Source organism: Canis lupus, chromosome 33, assembly GCF_003254725.2.
Source record: "Canis lupus dingo isolate Sandy chromosome 33, ASM325472v2, whole genome shotgun sequence".
Lineage (NCBI taxonomy): Eukaryota > Metazoa > Chordata > Mammalia > Carnivora > Canidae > Canis > Canis lupus.
This window is the reverse complement of record NC_064275.1, coordinates 13997459-14013638: the sequence shown is the minus strand read 5'-3', so window position 1 is coordinate 14013638 and position 16180 is coordinate 13997459. Positions and strand designations below refer to the sequence as shown.

The following is a 16180-nucleotide window of genomic DNA, read 5'->3' as shown; positions in this document are numbered from 1 at the left end:
TAAATAAGTAAACTCTTTAAAAAAATTAAAACTCTTTGAGATTCTTGTTGGGAGTTATTCGTGGTTGTAAAGTATTTAGATCAGTGGTGGTTATTTAATTATTGCAGTTTCACTTAGCAATTTCAGGGTACTTGTTTTCAAATCACAGACACAATCTATTGGAAAGTCTTGTTTGCAGTTGAATAACCTAAAACTTTATTGTTCCATTTAAGACAAGTCATCATAGCCATCAAAATGAGATAAAAGGGTAGATTTTAAAAAGGAGACACAGGTCAGTTAACTACTAAAGTAACTCTAAGAGACTTGATGAGAACATGACAACTCAGTTATTATCTCTACTTTCTGTATTTCATCTTTATTTTTATTTTTCATCATTGGTGGTGGTTAATTCTCCAGGATGTTGCAGATACTGCTAACTGTTCCTCAACTGACCGTTTTGTGAGCCTTCTGCTGCCTACAATCCTTGACCAACTTCAGTTCACAGAAAAAAATCTAGATGAAGCCTTATTAAAAAAAAAATGTGAAAGGATGGTCAAGGCCACTGAAGTTTTGTTAAATATCCTTTACTGTTAAAACATGGAAACTAACCACTCTTTTTTTTGTTCTAACATTACGTTTACTACATTTTGTCTTTAATTGTACTTTAGTCACTTGTTATGCTTATACCTATTCAGAATTATTGAAGTTTAAACTATAAAACTAATTCTCAGTGAGGAGTCTAAAAAGGTTGTCCAGACTTTTTCCCTCATTTTTCCGTGTAAAACTTTTAAATTAAGGAGTATTTTCAGAATGCTTTTTAAACTTGATTTTTTTTTTTTTTTTTTTTTGTGGACATTGTTATCACAAATTGAGGTTAAGAGATACATTCTAAAGATAACTGCTGTGTTACTCTAATGCTAATTGCTGTCTGGATGATTCATGGTGCCACCTTTTGTTCAGTATATCAGAATAAACATTGGTAGAGTCAGTATTTTAGCTTATATTATAATTTTTACTGAAAATTAAAGCCTCTAGAAATGTTTTAATAAGAGTGACATCACACTAGATTATACAAAAGACAGATATTATAAAGACAAAGTTCATTACAAAAAAAAAACTTTTTCAGTTAGTGTCACTGAATAACTTCTGTATTCTGATTCTCTTAGGTCTTTTATTAGCTTTTGTCTTTTAGATTAGCTGATTCTAAATCTTTTTGAAGCCCAAGTTCCATTTTTAAAATACTTCATTAATGCTATTTTATTATCAGTAAAGAGCCATTATATCTCTACCAGATCTTTCATACTTACCTGGTCAGGTTTCCTTATATCTCAGAGCTACAAGACTTTGTTCAACTTCGTTCTGCCCTAGAGCAAATTCCATATCTATTTACTCTCTCCTTGGAACTGCTGCTCCTTAATTTTCCTCTTCCCTACAGCAGTGCTTCCCAACCCTGGCTATGTATTCAAATAACCTGGAGAGCATTTTAAAAATCCTGACACCTGAACCTTGCTTCCAGCAATTCTAATTTAATTGGAGTAAAGTGTGTGAGGTGTGGGGAGATTGTAATTGACTGTTCAAATCACTCAGGTGTTTCTAACATGCAGCCGAATTTGAAAACCACTGCTGTGGAGACCCATGATTATGTTGCTTGATCTTAGAGATATCTATAATATATGCAGGCCTCAAAATTGTACCAATTTTGAGCCAAGTTTGACCACTTTTTCATGATATTCAAATTAACTTGTAATATTACAATATAGGCAAAAATAACTACTCTTAGTTCAGCAAATACTGAACCGTTGTTGTAATCTGTTGACCAAATACTAGCATCCAGCAGAGTAACAGACGATGTTAGTCCCATCTCTTGCCACTTACCAATCACTTAAATGCTCTGAGCTCTAGTTTACTAATGTCGTTGAGTTAATATTAACAATAATTATGTGGAAGTGAAGTGACAAGATAATTTGTATGAAATCACTCAATACTGTAAAGCAATACAAACATAAGGGATTTAAAAAAAAAAACAAATATAAGGGATTTGGGTTTTTTTTTTAGGATTTTTTGTTTGTATCCCTTAACAAAACTTACCTCTTTGTGGAGATGATACTCTAAAACTGCATGTTGCAAAAACTCTGACTACTATCAAATGTACCACTCTGATAGAACAACAGTTTACGTATGGCAAGATTGATTTAGGGTTTGGAACAAAGGTAGCAGATTCTGAATTGTGGTGAGTATAATGAAATCCAAATGGCAAAATGATAATGCCAAATGTAATAAAAATCAGAAAATGTAGCAATTCTCCTCTCCTTTGAAGGATAATCCTTGCGTATGCACTATTAACTCAAGGTGTAGTGGAGAATTAACAAGTTTTTTCATAGTTCTTAAAAAATTCATTCAATTCATAAATTATGTGCTTAAAGAAAGGATAATCTTAGCATCTATGATTTGTTTTTTATTGTTTAGGTTTGTGTCATGGTGTTTTAACTTATTATCTAAGGTTCTTTGTACTCCTTTTCTAGAGATTCTTTTTGACACGTTGCCTCAGTAATTTTATGTTTGTTTTAAACAAAAACATGAAAAAACAGGTCATATTTTTATTACTAGGAAATCGGTTACTACAGAAAGTTTCCAACTAGCAGACAGTTCTTTTCATTAGCACGTCAAGACTTAATGGTTAAAGGTGAATTTTCATGGATAGTGATGAGATTGTATCCTCCCCTCTCATTTGAATTAAGTCTATTAACATCTTTATTGAGGACCTACTAAATGGCTAGATATTGATTTGTTTCAGTTTCTATAAATGATGTAATTGCCAATAATTGTGGTCCTTCAGAACACAGATTACCTTTTCTTTTTTTGTATTCCTTTTGCAGTGAGGCTAAGAACATGGCTTAGTATAATTTATTTGGTAAATATTAAGATTCTGTATTGCTTAAGATTGCCCTTTATTGTTGATAGGCCTGTGACAAAGCTAAGAATTAAATAGGTCATGTTGCTGATGCTGTTAGTAATGTGGTACAGAAACTGGAAGCATGCTGGTATTTGAGATTACAGTCTCAACTTAGACTGTTAAGGCCAATTTGTTCTTTTTGGGGCTTGAGCTATAAGGATAATGGTCTCTACTGTGTTTTTACTTCTGAAAAGAAACAATACTTTATCTCCCTAAGGTTTAAAAACAGGTGTTGGTTTTTCAGAATTTCTTTAGAATTATGGCTAGAAATAAAGCTCTAAGCAATTCTTTAGTTATCTAATTTAAATATGATTTACTTTTAAGCAAACTTGCTGCTGATGTAGTTTTGAAAACCCTTGATTTGATGAATAAACTTAAGCAGTTGGTTCCTGGTATGGAAGTAAGCTTCTATAAAATCCTTCAGGTGGGTTTAAACTCTTCAAATATTGAAGTTTGTTTATACAAAATGCTCCCTAATGTATGAGTTTCTGTTTTAATATTCTTTAGAAACTGTTTCTCTTAGAATTGGGCGTCAGAAGAAAGTTAATTGCCTAAGTAACTCTATAGTATTCCTACTACATGGTAATTTTATGTAGTTTTGCAGGAGTTGAACATAAATGCTCCTGATTATAATGTACAAGATGTTGCTGATAGTAGAGCTTCCTCAGCCTTTTTCCTTTCTTGTCATCCTTTATGTTTCTTTGTTTATTTCTATTGACATTGTAGTGAAGGGGATGTGGTATTTGTTTTGGAGTTTTGGGGTGGGGTTGATGATGTAGTGCTTTAAGGGGATAAGGGACACATTTGGAAGAAAAGGACTTGATTGTGAGTTGTAATAAGATTAGAGAGGGTAGGCAGAGAATAGCTAACTCACAGATTTTGAGTTCTGATGTTTACCTTGAAAGCCACAAAACCTGACTTCTAATAGATACTTAGCAAACATGCGTCAATTGAGTTAATATAATAATTTAACAAAGATGGCTCTGATATCTGTCTAGACAGGGTAGAAGGCAAAACTGAAACCTTATTCAGGGGCCACTTGTGCACTTTGAGAGCATAATGCTTAGGAGATGGGGTTCAGATGTTGACTCCACCATCAATCAAGTTGGTGCAGACTTGAGCAAGCTATTTCACTTGTCTGAGCTCTAGTGTCCTTAACTACAGAATGAAAGTAATGATCCCCCTCCATGGGAGTGGTTGCAAAGAGTTACTATGAGGGTTATAAAAATAAAGGCCGTCTCTTAACATGATTCTGTGGCCTAAGATTATACTTGACTACTTCCAAGACACTTGACACTGGTAAAATGTAGATAACTATAAAGGATTTATATTTTAATATTTTTTCTCTGTTAACTTAAAAATTGAGTCAAACTGATTATCTGTCAATTAGATGTTTTTCAGAATAAATGATTTAAGGCTTACAGTACTAATGTAAAATATTTACTGACATGAAGGACTTATGCTTTAAGCATAATTGTTTCAGTTACTGAATTAGAATTGAATTAATTTGAATTTTACTTTTATTTTTGACTTTAATTAGAAATGATAATTATTTTTTCTTACAGCCAGATTTTCTTCTAAGTGTAGCAGAATTAAAACAATAATTCAAAACAGTCAGTTGTGGATGGTATTTTAAATTCATCAAAATATTTAGGACATGATTTTCATAGGCACAACAAAAGCGTTCAAAACTTTGCCCAAATTTTTTTAAAGCTAATGTTCATATTGACTGCATAATTATAACAAAGTAAAGATGAATAAATGCATTCAGATATCAGATAGAAACCTTTCAGAATTTGGGTAGTATCATTTTATGATTTAGCTCTGTTTACTCACCTTTATGTAAAAAACCTGACATTATTTATTCCTTGTGCTTCTTGTTTTCTGGTTTCTGATTTGCTTAGGATCCACGCCTGATTACTCCCTTGGCTTTTGCTTTAACATCAGATAATAGAGAACAAGTACAGTCTGGATTGGGAATATTATTGGAAGCTGCTCCACTGCCAGATTTTCCTGCATTAGTGTGAGTTGTAGTCATTTGCAGTGTATCTCTTGTGCTGGAATATCTTGCTGTGTTTCTTTAGTAGTCCTTGATGTAGAAAGACTAGAAAATTTGTGAATCAAAGACTTCATTATAACGGTAATTTTTCAAGTGCTTAAAAGAAAATTTGATTCCAGTAACTGAAAAGACCAGGTATATGCTCAGAGAAAAGTAGCTTCGGATGGGTTAAGTATATTTTCCAGGCTCTATGCCACTCCATCTCTCACCTCCTCTATTTAATATAGTGGCTTCTGGACTATACTTACATCTTACCAGTTCAGTTCTTACAAAGAATGTGCTTTCCCCGTGTCAGCTATACTAAAGAAATAATAAATAAATAAATCCCGCAAGCAAACAAGCTTAAAAGACATTTAGATGTGAGGAAGAACTTCCTCAGTTTAAGGGTTGTAGGTAACCATAGGATTGCCAGCGGACAAGAGGGGAATCTGTTCTAAAGAATTAAACACTTCATAAACAACATGGCTTTTAGGACTAAAACAACCAACAAACAAAACAGGAAAAAAAAAATGAAGAGCTTTCCCTTCCCAGTTGTTTAAATGATAAGCCTAGGCATTATTTTCATTGACCAAATCTGGGTCATTTGCCAATGAAGGACCTTGGCAGATACCAAAGGTTCATCTGTGAGAACTACATGGACTGAAAACTAGTTTGGAGGCAGTGGGAAGATTCCTAAAGAAAACTTTTGGAAAGTGGAATAGATAATGACCAGGCTGAATTGTCCACTAGACTCATTAATTTCAAACATTAAGAGAATATATTATATTTGAAAAAAATGAGATTTGGGGGGCTCTCTGTAAACTAAGTGTCCAGTTGAGTTCTATATTAATTTTTCAAAGTTTAAGTTCCGGGCAGCCCGGGTGGCTCAGTGGTTTAACGCTGCCTTCAGTCCAGGGTGTGATCCTAGAGACCCGGGATCGAGTCCCACGTCAGGCTCCCTGCTTCTCCCTCTGCCTGTGTCTCTGCCTCTCTCTCTCTGTCTCTATGAATAAATAAATAAAATCTTTATAAAAATAAAATAAAAGTTTAAGTTCCACATATAAATGAATTTGCAAAAGTAATTTGAATAAAATGAAGCATGTTAGTGACTAGGTAAGACATTTCTGTATGCAGGGATCTGAAAACTATTACCGGCAGGAGCCTACGTTTGTAAATAAAGTTTTACTAAAAAAAGGACACACCTTTTCATTTTCATATTGTCTGTATTTTCTGTGTCTACATTCATGCTATGACATCAGGGTTGGATAGTTGTAACAGAGACTATACAGCCCCTTAGGTCTGAGATACTTACTGCTTTGTCCTTTAAGAGAAAGTTTGCTAACCTCTGCTACGTTGCTATTGTTAAAGATTTATTGGGGCTCCCTGGGTGGCCTAGCGGTTTAGCGCCTGCCTTTCGCCCAGGGCGCAGGATCTTGGAGTCCCGGGATGGAGTCAAGTCCCGCATCAGGCTCCCGGCATGGAGCCTCCTTCTCCCTCTGCCTGTGTCTCTGCCTCTCTCTCTCTCTATGTCTATGATGAATAAAATCTTTTAAAAAAAAAAATTGTTTATTTGAGAGAGAGAAAGAGAGCGCACGCACGTGTGCACAAGTGGAGGAGAAGGGCAGGTAGAAACCGGTTCCCTGTTGAGCTGGGAGCCTGGCATTGGACTCAACCCCTGAACCCCGGGATCATGACCTGAGCAAAGGCAGATGCTTAACTGATGGAGCCACCCAGGCACCCCTCTGCTTTTTCTTTTAAGAGACTCTACAAACTCATTTCTCAGAATTAATAATTTAAGTGGTCATAAATTAGGAGATTAAGAACTGTGGAGAATAAGAGGTAGAGACCACATAATCAAAATTCTTTTTATTTTATAGTAGTTATTTTTAAACAAATAGACAAATAAGGAGCTTCTCAAGTTAAAATGTAGAAATGATTTGTGAAGCTGCTTGATTTTATGGTGGTTTGGTTGCTCCAGTTGTGGTAATTGGACATAAAGGAAAGACTCTGTGTTTCAGAATGGAAAGCTTCAGCTTCACTGAAAGTGGGAGTCTCCTCCTCCGTCTCTGCAGATGAGCTCTTCCTACCATTTCTTTACATCACAGCAATCCCTCTCTTACTGGTGTTCTATAATTTTCCTTTAGACATTGTCTCTTTAGACACTCTCTTTAGATACTACTCTCATGTCTGTTTATGCCTTTGTATCCTCTTAGTTTAATAAGGTAAATTTATATACTGAATGGATGGGGTAGGTGGGTACATAAGTAAGCTTTTTTATGTATGTTTGTTTTATTTAGACATTTAACAACATGTGAGGGCCCTTCTAGTCATTTTAGATACTGCAGTAACTTAGACCAGGGCCTCTGTCATATGACTTACATTCTATTTTGGAGACAAGTTAAAAAAAATTAGGTTTCATAATGTGCATGCTAGTATGGGTGGAGGATCCTCTCTGAGGAAGTGAATTTGAACTGAGATTGATGATAAGAAGGAACCAACTCTATATGGATCTAGTGGGAAGAATGTTGTAGGCAAAGGAACAGCTCATTCAAAGACCCTGAGGCAGGACCAAGACAGAAAGGGAAGGGGCAGAATGGAAGTAAGGTTGCTGAGAATATAGTGAGAAAGGACAAGAATGGAAGGACATGGGTAAAGGACAGCTGATGTTTCCCATGGTAAGAAGGAAGCATTAACACTACTAAATTTTTACAAATAATCCATACTCACAGACTAGTTCTAGTGCCTCCAAACCAGAGGTGAAATTGTCATTATAAAAGGTTGTAAGTAGAAAAGCATTTCCTTGTCAAATATTTAGGATATTTTCTAAAATTTGACTTCATCATAGATGCCAAGATGATTTAAAAAACATCTGAAGACTTATATTCCCAGAAAGATCCATTCTAGAGATTCTCTAATTCTATACTAACTGACTTTCCTCTATTTTTTTTAAGGTTTTATTTATTTATTCATGACAGACACAGAGAGAGAGAGAGGTAGAGACACAGGCAGAGGGAAGAGCAGGCTCCATGCAGGGAGCCTGACGTGGGACTCAATCCCGGGACTCCAGGATCACACCCCAGGCTGAAGGTGGCGCTAAACCACTGGGCCACCGGGGCTGCCCTATTTTTTTTTTTTTTTTTTTAAGATTTTATTTATTGAGAGAGAGCAGAAGGGCAGACAGAGAATCTCAAGCCGACTCCAAGCTAAGCGCAGAACCTGTGGAGGGGCTCAGTTTCATGACCCCGGAGATCATGTTCTGAGCTGAAATCAAGAGTCAGATGCTCAACCAACTGAGGCATCCAGGCTCCTCTTCCTCGTCCTCCTGTACTTTTTGTAATTATTATTATTTTTTATTCCTATTCAGACTTGGAGAAAGTATAGCAGCCAACAATGCTTACAGACAGCAGGAAACAGAACATATGCCCAGGAGAATGCCTTTGCAATCACTAAATCACAGTCTTCCAACATCTGCAAAATGTTTAACTCCTCCACTTTTAAAAGCTAGAGTTCCTGGATTGAACATTGAGGAATTAATAGAGAAACTTCAGGCTGGAATGGTGGTGAGTAAATAGCCATTTTAAATGGGATTCTGACTGGTACATACCAACTAAATGTCAGCCCTGATTATTAACATTTATTTCAATAACTTTAGATATAAATTTGATCAATGAAGCCTTTTAATATGAAAATAACAATATTCTAGAAATTTTGGGAAGAAAAAGATTAGCTATAAAATCCCCACATTTTAAATTTTTTTTTTTTTTTTTTTTTTTTATTTATGATAGTCACAGAGAGAGAGAGAGAGAGGCAGAGACACAGGCAGAGGGAGAAGCAGGCTCCATGCACTGGGAGCCTGATGTGGGATTCGATCCCGGGTCTCCAGGATCGCGCCCTGGGCCAAAGGCAGGCGCCAAACCGCTGCGCCACCCAGGGATCCCAAATCCCCACATTTTAAAACAGCGTTTTCCCCCCTAGTCATCCCCAGTTAGCCCACCCTCATCTTCTCTGTCCCTGTTTAAGAAATCTGTCCCACAAGCATACCAAGTCCTACCCAGATACCCTTCTGCAATAGCCAGGTTAGCGAAATGTTTGTGAAACACCTCACAAGACATTCATTTCTTTACTTTGTTACTCATGAAGCTTTAATGATTTAGTTTCACACTAGGCATTTATTTTTTTATTGTGCTGAGTGTTAAAATTTTCTGGTTTTTTTTTTTTTTTTTTTTTTTTTTACTGATGTCCTGAAACTTAGGTAAAGGATCAAATTAATGATGTGAGAATATCTGACATAATGGATGTATATGAGATGAAACTGTCCACATTAGCCGTGAGTACAAACTTATTTTAGCTCTATGTAACAGTTAAGCTTTAATAGATGTTTTCTGTGATAGGTCAATGGTATGTTTTCTTACAGTCCAAAGAAAGCAGACTACAAGATCTTTTGGAAGCAAAAGCTCTAGCCCTTGCACAGGCTGATAGACTGATTGCTCAATATCGCTGTCAAAGAACTCAAGCTGAGACGGAGGTGTGTACAATATAAATAATGACTTATCCAATAAGTAGAAAAATAAATGAAGTAGAACGTGTACAAAATTTTAGTTATATTCCGGTTACCCTGTCTGAAGTAAGCTGTTCTCAGCATTTGATACGACTATTCCCTCCATCTTGACACCTTCCCCCCTTTAATTTGGATTACCCCATTACCTTCTGATTTTCTTTCTACCATAATGGATATTCTTTTCCTTTTTTTTTTTTTTTTTTTTTTATTTATTTATGATAGTCACACAGAGAGAGTGAGAGAGAGAGAGAGAGAGAGAGAGGCAAAGACATAGGCAGAGGGAGAAGCAGGCTCCATGCACTGGGAGCCTGACGTGGGATTCGATCCCGGGTCTCCAGGATCCCGCCCTGGGCCAAAGGCAGGCGCTAAACCGCTGTGCCACCCAGGGATCCCCGGATATTCTTTTCCTATATACTTTATGAATTTCTCTTTCTCCACTCAACCCTCAATTGTTGGTTTCTCCCAACATTATGTTCTAAGCCCTTTGTCCTTCTTTGGGTGGCCCAGGGTTTCAGTCATTACCAAATGTTAATGCCACCAGTTTTATGTGCTGAGCCCAGATCCTTTTTACTAAGTACTAAATGCTTCCTGTATAACTCTGTTTAAATATATCACAAATACTTCCCATTCAGCATGACTAATCCTGAACTCATTACCTTTTTTAAAATTTTATTCTTATTTATATATTCCCTCTTGTTCTTCAAAGTTTTCCAGACCAGAAACGTAGAAGTCACATAATTTACCTCCTACAATTAGTCATTCTCCAAATCCAGTTGATTCTACCTTCCGAATATTGCTTTTTTGTGCCTTATCTCTGTTTTTGCCCTATTTGCTATGGACCAAATCCTTTTCATTTTTTATATAAATCATAGCAGAGCCTCTAGTCTCTATACCCTCAGTCTGGAGCCCTCTTCTCAACCACCCTCTATGTGCATCCCAAGTCATCTGTCTTTTGCGTTTGGTTCCACCCTCCCTTTTCTCCCACGATGATCCGTGAGGCTGCAATCTGATTTTATTGCTTCTATGCTAAATACTGTGCAGTGGCTTACCATTTTACTCAGCAGATGATTTTAAATTCCTTAGTTTGGCACACATGATTCTAACTACTTTCATTCTGCATCTCCTTGCATTTCTGTGCATTCTCTGCAATCAACTATATTAGATTACTTTGCAGTTTCTTATACAGTTTTATTACCTTGCAGTTACTTGACATACTCAGGTTTCCTTGTCCTTGTAACTTGCTCTTCCATGTCTGGAACACCTTTTCCTCTTTCTCTGCCTAAATTCCTAATAATCCTTCAGATTTTAGTTTAAATATCCCCATTTCTTAGGAAGCTGTCCCACACATGTGAAAATTATATAACCTTCCCCCTACCCTCAATGTCAGAAACTCTTTCAGTATCTCCCGGCCCCAGCAAGCTCAGTACTTGGCCCATAGTAGATGCTTAGAAAGTTTGGCATTTGCTGTGTGTGTATATGCACACAATGTATACATTAGGAGTGAGAGCTTACTGCAATAATATGGAATTCCTAGCAAATATAAACAGAGTCTCAACAGTTCAGTGTCATTTATAAAGAATTATAATAAAGTCATCACTTTAGAGAGAGGCATTAAAATTACTGACACATAAAATACCATTGAGTTTTCTCAGAGTACATGTATTTGAAAAAATATGAATAAATATAACCATACGTTTTCCTTTTCTTCTTTTGAAAAGGATTTGTTTATCTTGACTGATGGCATGTTAAATATATCATAAATCGCAACAAAGAAAATTAGTGATATTAAAATAATTTTGTCCTCTCTCTTCTCATAGCACATTCTTAGATTCTATTTTGGACATGTCTTACATTTTACTGGAGAACTTAATGTTTTATCCATTTTACTGGAAAGGCTTCTTATAAAAATAACACTAAATAGTAGGGTATTATTGCTTTATATATAGACTGTCATAAAAACAGAGAAGGGCTTAGGTTTTTATCTGGTTCAAAATGAGAGTATTTTTCAGGCTAAAGGGTAGTGGGGAAGTTCACTTCTCATTCTAGTTTTCTGTTTCTTTAATATTTCATGTCACAAATTGATTCTCTGTGTAAAGTTAGAATTTAAAATGAATACACAGCATTGCTTTTCTGTGGCCCTAAAATCCTTTTGTAAACATTCATGTATTCTGATAATTTGTGAAACTTACACATCACAAGTAAGTGAAGTATTGCTTACTTAAACTCAAGATCAAAGTCAGAAACAGAATACAGGTCTCTGTTTCTTTCCATGTCACATATTAATTTAGGTATATTTCCTGATTGTGCTAGTTTAATTTTAAGTGTTTGCTTAACATCTGTGATATAGTTAAGATCTTATTCTAAATTTCTACCTGAAATGGGAAAACTGATTTTTCTAACTTTCTGGTTTAGTGTTAATGGCTGGCTCCAAGGACCACACATACTCTTTCAATGGGGTACAGAATGTAGTGCTACCTTCATGTTGTTATAATTGTGTTCATTTCCATGAATCTGGTCATACCAGGATTATTCTAGTCAGAACAATCTATTAAGTAAAAGAACTATAACAGCGTATATGTGACTAACAAAACCTTATATAACCCAATAGATGCTAGCCTATTAGATATTTGGTAAACCTTTCAAATTGTAGAAACTGAGCATATTACATACATGATAGTAGAAAAGTTTCTGTTTTGTTTTAGGCACGGACACTTGCTGGTATGTTGAGAGAAGTTGAAAGAAAAAATGAAGAGCTTGGTGTGTTATTGAAGGCACAGCAGGTTGAATCAGAAAGAGCACAGAGTGATATTGAGCATCTCTTCCAACATAATAGGAAATTAGAGTCTGTGGCCGAAGAACATGAAATACTGACAAAATCCTACATGGAACTTGTTCAGAGGTAAATTAATAAAGTAAAAATTCCTGTGTAAAGTTAGAACTTAAAATGAACACACAGCATTTCTTTTCTGTGGCCCTAAAGTCCTTTTGTAAGCATTCACATGTTCTGATAATTTGTGAAACTTACACATCACAAGTAAGTCAAGTATTGCTTACTCAAACTCGGGATCAAAGTTGGAAACAGAATACAGGTCTCTGTTTCTTTCCAGTTGACTCTGCTTCTTTCATGTATTCATGCAGTCCTCTGTCATCTGGGATGTTAGCACCACAAAAACAGGTTGAGTCTCTTTGTTCTGTAACAGGTCCTGGAACAGTACTCAATACACAGGCATTCCGTAAATGTTAAGGGACCTTAATTATCACAATTCACGTTAAGTTGAGCCACATGAATTGGCCATTTCTGCAGATCAAATGTGTTTCATAGTATTCAGTCTAATGGCAGGGAAATACAGCTGTCAGTGTTAAAATCATTGCTAAATCTGTAGTCAGTATTTCTTCTTAATGTCATTGAATATGGTTTACTTATATGTGTGACTACATCTGTGGAATACTTAGAAGTAAATTGTAGGGTTAAAAGGTATGTGCTTTCAAATTTTTGATGGATTAAGTTTCCTTCCAAAAAAGCTACACTTATTTATATGCTTACTAACAAAATGTGAGATTGATCACATTTTCCTCCTTCGTCAAATTTTTTAATCTTTTAGATCAATTTTAAAACTTCTGAAATATAAAGAAGACCAGGAACAATTACAGATTTTCTACCAAACGATAAAAATTAAAACATTCTGGTTCACTTGTTCTTTGTTTTAATTTATAATTTAAGATTGGTTAAGATTTGAAAAAATGCTCTATTTATGCTATTTATTTAGAGATCTAGAAAATTTTAATTTTGTAAGGTTCATGTACTTACTTGCCCATCAATAAAAATGAAGGGTGGAAAAATGTATGGCATCTAGAAAATTTGTGATGCTAAAATTTCCTGAACAGGATATTTTCTCCCAGCAACAGCTTTCTTCAAAGTCTGCTTGAGGCAGCCCTGATAGAGTGGACTATTGGTGGTAAGTCAGGGTGTGAGAAAAAGTAAGCAGTGGTCCCACAGAAGTATCCAGTTTCCAGGACCCGCTGTTGTTCCAGATAATAAATAAGGGGCCAAGAGGTAAAACTCCTGCCATCAGGAGCCAGAAGGGTAAAGAAAGGCATTTGTAATGGTAGGGACTATCTAAAGGCATTCAAATTCAGAATTTTCAAAACCATGTGGGACGGATAAAACACTTTCTAGGCAAATTTGGCCAGTGCCACCAGTTTGTACTTAGTGAAGGGAGGAGGACATTTTATGCTTAAGATACTTCGGTGTCAAAGTATCACTTAAGGAAGTATTACTGTGTTTACTTTGCAAGTAAACTAAGCAGGACTGTTAGATGCAGAGCTCTAAAGAAAGGAGAAGTTTAATATCCTCAACTAGTTCATTAGTTTGACATTTTTAATTCAATATACGTTATGCCGAAGAGGCTAATGATGGCAGATTTTTTTGTTTTTTAATAGACTTCATCCTTTTATAGAAGTTTTTAAAAAATTTCTGGACCTAACTATGAAAATATCTATAATATATATATAGCAAATTATATAGCTAATTATGTTATCTGCAAAGCTCTGTATTCATAAATATGAGGTCAGTGCCCTGCACATTTCCTTTTTAGAGTAAATACTACCTCCTAAGTCAGCCAAAACTATCTTTAATATGTTTTAGAGTTAATCTAACTTTCTTTATGTCCTGCTTATTCATGACATTCCTCTCCTTACCTTCAGTGTTTGCAGTGAAGAAATAATAAAGGACACACAGTTTCTTTTCTCCATCATGTTTGCCTCCATAAAAATATCAACTTTTTTTTTTTTGTAATTTTTTTTAACTTTTATTTATTCATGATAGTCACAGAGAGAGAGAGAGAGAGAGAGGCAGAGACATAGGCAGAGGGAGAAGCAGGCTCCATGCACAGGGAGCCCGATGTGGGATTCGATCCCGGGTCTTCAGGATCGCGCCCTGGGCCAAAGGCAGGTGCCAAACCGCTGCGCCACCCAGGGATCCCATCAACTTGTTTTTTCATATTGTTTTTTTCAGGAATGAAGCCACTGAAAAGAAGAATAAAGATTTACAGACCACGTGTGATTCTCTGAATAAACAAATTGAGACGGTGAAAAAGTTAAATGAATCATTCAAGCAACAAAATGAAAAGTAAAATCTCTAGTTCTTAATTCTAATTACTTTGGATTTTTAAAAAACAGTGATTCCTCTTATACAGAGCATTGTTTTTTATAGATAAAATTAATACAATTATCACTTATTTTTTTAATTATCACTTATCTTAGATATAAAATATATACTTGGCAAAATGTAAAGGTAATTACTGTTCTTACTAATATTCTCTTCAAATACTTGTTGGGAAGAAAAATAAAAATTTTTTTTTGTTTTCTTCTATATTTTTTTATAACTTCAGAACTATTGCCCAATTATTAGAGAAAGAAGAACAGAGAAAAGAAATACAGAACCAACTTGTAGACAGAGAATGTAAGCTAGCAAGTAAGTAGCTTCTTATTTAATAAAAAATCAGCATGATTTTATTTTCTACTCTCATTTTTTTAAAAACTTAATATCACATTTTAAACAGCTCCCTTCTTCTTGCTATATATAATACTTTACAGAGCATTTTAGTTAGATTGATTAAGTTGAAAAAGCAATTTATTTTTTTTAAATCTGGGAATTAAAGGAAATGATTGTCTTTTTAAAATAGTTTTAAAAGAATGTAACAGCAGGTGGCAGTGCTAGGTAACTTTTAGTTACCAGCTTCTTAGAGGCAATAGCTCTGAAATGATCCACAGAAATATTTGTGTTCTAACTCACTTGCCTTAGAGCACGGACATCTGCCTATATAATCTTTCATACTTTTCTCCATCTCTTTGCTAACCCTTAAGCTATGAGGATTTCTTTCTCCTTGTTACTCTCTTTATAATATCAGAAACAGAGAAAGAGGGAAAGACGTGGAGATTTGGCATTTTCTATGGAATATTGGCCTAGGGGAAGAGTTTTGTGGTGTTTTTTTATTCATCAGATATTATAAAACTTTTATTTCCAGGAAGATACTTCTTCATCTTCCCATCTTATCATTCTTCTGCTCTAATTACTTAGTGGCTAATAAACCTTTTCAGGGTAACATCGATATAGGACCTCTGAGCATATAACAGACTGTTTGTTTGTTTGTTTTAAGATTTGCAACAAAAAACAAAATTGCAAGAAGAAAAGATTAAAATCTTGCAGAAAGAAAGGGAAGATAAGGAAGAAACCATTGATATCCTTAGAAAGGAAATAAACAGAACAGAACAAATAAGAAAAGAATTGAGCATTAAGGTAAGAATCTGTTGAGTTCTCATCTCATTTGTACGAATGAGTAAGTCTGATTTTGTGGAGAAGGTGAATTTGGATAAGTTACAATTCTGTTTCTTTAGTAATTTTATTTGGAAGATACTACAATTTCAAAATGGACCATTGTTTTTTTATAAAGGTTCTCTCAAAATATGAAAGCCTGTATTTCCTAAAATCATGGAAAAACTTATTTAATATATATTGTGTGCCAGCAGTTACTGCTTTTAAGTGAGGAAATACAGAAGGGTTCCCAGTTCTGGATGTCACATGTAGGTGGTGCTGTATGTGGCTGCCTCTCCCTGCATTTAGAGATGAGAATAATAACAGTAGTTCCTATTC

The 16180-nt window shown here is 35.2% G+C and overlaps 1 protein-coding gene across 1 annotated transcript in view; it reads left to right on the top strand.

Annotated features, from left to right (window-relative positions):
* CIP2A (cellular inhibitor of PP2A) overlaps positions 1 to 16180 on the top strand; it is a 34659-nt gene that overhangs the window by 17409 nt on the left and 1070 nt on the right. Inside the window, exons 10-20 of the mRNA XM_025478303.3 lie at positions 397 to 556; positions 2068 to 2209; positions 3257 to 3356; positions 4837 to 4955; positions 8335 to 8530; positions 9223 to 9297; positions 9385 to 9495; positions 12231 to 12427; positions 14543 to 14656; positions 14919 to 15001; positions 15687 to 15826. Of these exons, the coding sequence (XP_025334088.1) occupies positions 397 to 556; positions 2068 to 2209; positions 3257 to 3356; positions 4837 to 4955; positions 8335 to 8530; positions 9223 to 9297; positions 9385 to 9495; positions 12231 to 12427; positions 14543 to 14656; positions 14919 to 15001; positions 15687 to 15826 (1437 nt within the window). The remainder of the gene's footprint in view (positions 1 to 396; positions 557 to 2067; positions 2210 to 3256; positions 3357 to 4836; positions 4956 to 8334; positions 8531 to 9222; positions 9298 to 9384; positions 9496 to 12230; positions 12428 to 14542; positions 14657 to 14918; positions 15002 to 15686; positions 15827 to 16180) is intronic.